At 57.0% G+C, this 3,280-nt stretch overlaps 1 protein-coding gene across 1 annotated transcript; it reads left to right on the forward strand.

The window, feature by feature from the left end:
• The first annotated feature begins 1,172 nt into the window (after nucleotides 1-1,172).
• Nucleotides 1,173-2,867, forward strand: LOC120837383. The gene has a single exon (XM_040206699.1). The coding sequence runs from the start codon at nucleotides 1,173-1,175 to the stop codon at nucleotides 2,865-2,867; it is 1,695 nt and encodes a 564-aa protein (XP_040062633.1).
• The last annotated feature ends 413 nt before the right edge of the window (nucleotides 2,868-3,280 follow it).

Genomic DNA, 3,280 nt, shown 5'->3' on the forward strand with positions numbered 1-3,280 from the left:
TTTTGAGAATCGGTAACGAGTAACGTACTTAGTTACTTTTTGAGCGAGTAACGAGTAACGGTATTTAGTTACTTTTTTGGGTAACGTGTACATGTCTGCTCTTGACCAATCTCGTCGCGCGCGAACGTGCCACGGTACCAGGGACGCTGTTGTGAAAACGGAAAAGCCCCGGACCAGACCCTCCCTATCTAATCCGTCCGGCAACGGTGAACTCATTGAGTAGCATCGCCACAAGGCTCCGGTCGGCTTCCCCGGAAACGAGGCGAGAGGCGACAAGGGGGTGCCGTGGGACCACCGTGTTGCCGTCGCCCCACCTAGGCCCGGAGCTAAGCCGGACCCTTCTTTCTAGGTGTGCTAACGCTGGTCCCAAACGGGGTCAGCCGACTCAAGAACCGGGAGGATTACCGGGCCAGGATTCCGGGTAACGACGCGCCAGCTGCGGGACCTCCGTGAGGGTGGGATTATCCCCGGACGCCACCTGCGGATGATCCGGCCAAGTCCTTTCCCGTGCCTCAACGCCGTCTGATGGAGGGGTCAGCACTACCACGGCCAACGTCGTCACCCGGGCAAACACTGGACCCCTTTCTGTCGCCTCCTCGGCGCAGCTTTCGAGGGCAAGGGTGCCTCGGCGCCGGAGTGTAAAGTCCGGCCACAGCTGCAGTGTGTGCATGCGGGTGTGTGCGTGCTCAGGGGATGAGTGGAGGCGGGGCCTGAACATGATTTGTTGGCAGCTCGGCCACCATTAGCTGCCAGCCGCGAGAGTACCGAAGAGCGACCCTATAAAAGGGGCAAACAGAATGTCGCATCTGTGCTTTCGGACGTTGTTGATACTTTGTACATATGTATTAAACAAAGTTTCGTTGCGAGAGACCCTCCCGTCTCGTCATGTTCCTTGACGGGAGTCTGCCCGCTACTCCTTTCCTGGCCTGGCCCTGCGTGACGCTACCTGGAGAACCCCCTCGGTCCCAACAACTGGATGGCAGCGGCGGGATCGACTTCGCCGGACCATGACCTCTTGTGTGGGTGAGTGCCCGGCCCTCTCTTTCTCAATCTGCCAGACCCATTAGCTCTAAGTTTTGCCTGTGGGGGTTGGAGATAGTCGTTGTCAGAAGGACTGTGTGACCGTTCTGACGCAAGCATTTTGTAAGAAAGAGAGCCAACACAGCTAGATCATGAGTTTGGAGGCATTCCGCTGGTACGACTTGGTACAGGTCTGTACAGAATTAGGAATAGATTTGGGGCAGAGAAAAAGGAAGCCGCACATCATAAAACTCCTTCAGGCCGAAGACGTCAGCGTTGAGGAGTTTACAGAGGCTTTGGAGGAAATTCGCGGCAGGGAACAGGAGGCTCGCGAAAGAGAACAGGAGGTTCGCGAAGAGGAACGCAGAAAGCGGGCCGACGAGAAGGCTCTCAAGACGGCGAGATGGGAGCTCGAGAAGAGCGAGTACAAGCGCGAAATGGAGCGGCTCGACTACGAGTTCGAGCAGCTAGAGCTCGCGAAAAAAGCGCGGGAGGTTGAGTGTCTTCGTCGGCAAACACCAGGCGTTGAAGGGGTGACAGGAAAGGCGTGTCAGGGAAAGGAGAAAGTGGGAGCTGGGGACACTGAGATGACCGGAGACCAGCGTCTTTCTCCCGACACGGCCGTCACCGTTCTTCGCAAGCCCGACCCGAACTCCGAGCGGCGGGACGGTGAGAGTGACGTGGAAGCAGCAACAGAAGTGGTGTGTCAGGAAAAGAGGAAAATGGAAGCTGGGGTCACCGAGGTGACCGCAAACCAGCATGTTTCCTCCGACGCGACCGACGCTGTTCCACGGAAGACCGACGCCGTTCCGCACAAGATCTACCCAACAGCCGAGCTGCGGGAAGCTGAGAGTGATCGGGATCACGGAAAGGAAGAGAAGGCTCTTCGGGCGTCCAGCTGCGACTTCCTGGAGGATGAAGGCGACGCCAAGACAGAGACGACGCCGGGGGAGTCCAGCCAGCTCATGGAGAGCAGCGCCGAGATGCCGGGGAGAGCGGCCCAGCAATCAAGCCAGGATCCTGACCGCTCTGATCGGCACGCGTGCGGCTTTGAGGACAAGCCCACGGCGCCATCGCAGGAGTCCAAGCGGCCCACCAGGAGGGAGGTGGTTGAGATTTCCTTCGACGAGATCAACCACACCTGCCTGGTGTGGTTGGGGAACCCGTACTCCAGGTCCTTCACGGAGTCCAGGTGCAGGGAGGACGACGAGTGCGCGTCCGGCAGCGAGTCGTCATCAGGGTTGGAGGACGGGAGACCCCAAGCCGGCCATCCCAGGGGACCTGCAACCGGCGGTGGCTGCGCGGGAAAGGGACCCTCCGGAGTCACGATGGAGCCCGGGCGGGACCAAATAGACCCGACGCAGGTGCCTCTAAGGACGTCGTCGTGCTCGCGGCATGGGGGATCCGCCACCGAGAACTTGGAGGCCGTCATGATCCAGCGACCGAGACGCAAGAGGAAGAGGCGGCGCCGAATCAGCGTTGTACGCTCTAGCAGCAACGCTTCCTGCGAAGAGCGCCAAGGAAAGCGCGACGAGCGCCCCTTCAAGAAGAAAAAGCGGTCCTCGAGGCTGGGAGGGGGAAGACTCCGAGACCCTCGTCCCAACGAGCCATGGACCCACAGCTCAAGTATGAGCAAGCAGCCTGGACGAGGCAACAACGAGCCTGGAACGACTCGGCGAGGTTCCAGACGGAGTCACAGCTCATCGCCTGTGGTTCAGCCTGGCGTCACGTCGGACGCGGAGACTAAGGGAGATCTCCGAGACTGCAACTTCGAGCCTGCACGCAAGTCCAAGGAGAAGAACTTGAACAGTCCGAGTGATGCCAAGAACAAACAGGGCGTGGGTTAGATACAAAGAAGGACTTTCGAGGGAAAAGGTGGTTCTTTAAGTGCTATTGAGTCGACTAGGTTATTCGGCAACTTTATTACCTTTTCTTCTTTCGGGAGTCCGAGTTTTGCATTTCGTTGGGCTTTAGCTTGTTGTGTTAGCGTTGTTCCTTTAAAGCGGTCTTCTCCTCAGTAGAGATTGCTTTACGGAGGACGTGATCAAATTTAATAGGGATATACCCTATGTGAGTTACGTTCCGGTTTGTAATGTGGTTTTGTTTTCACGGGAGTCCGTTTTATTTTGGGTTGAGCGTTAGAGGGCTTTTATTGGTCTACAAAAGTTTCTTTCGCTAAAGCAACCTGTCGTAGGAAATAAGTTTCTGTGTGTCTTTCGTTGATAGAATAGCACGGAACTTTCAAGTGACATTTTTTTTT

Source organism: Ixodes scapularis, unplaced genomic scaffold (assembly GCF_016920785.2).
Source record: "Ixodes scapularis isolate PalLabHiFi unplaced genomic scaffold, ASM1692078v2 PGA_scaffold0__279_contigs__length_252992795, whole genome shotgun sequence".
NCBI lineage: Eukaryota > Metazoa > Arthropoda > Arachnida > Ixodida > Ixodidae > Ixodes > Ixodes scapularis.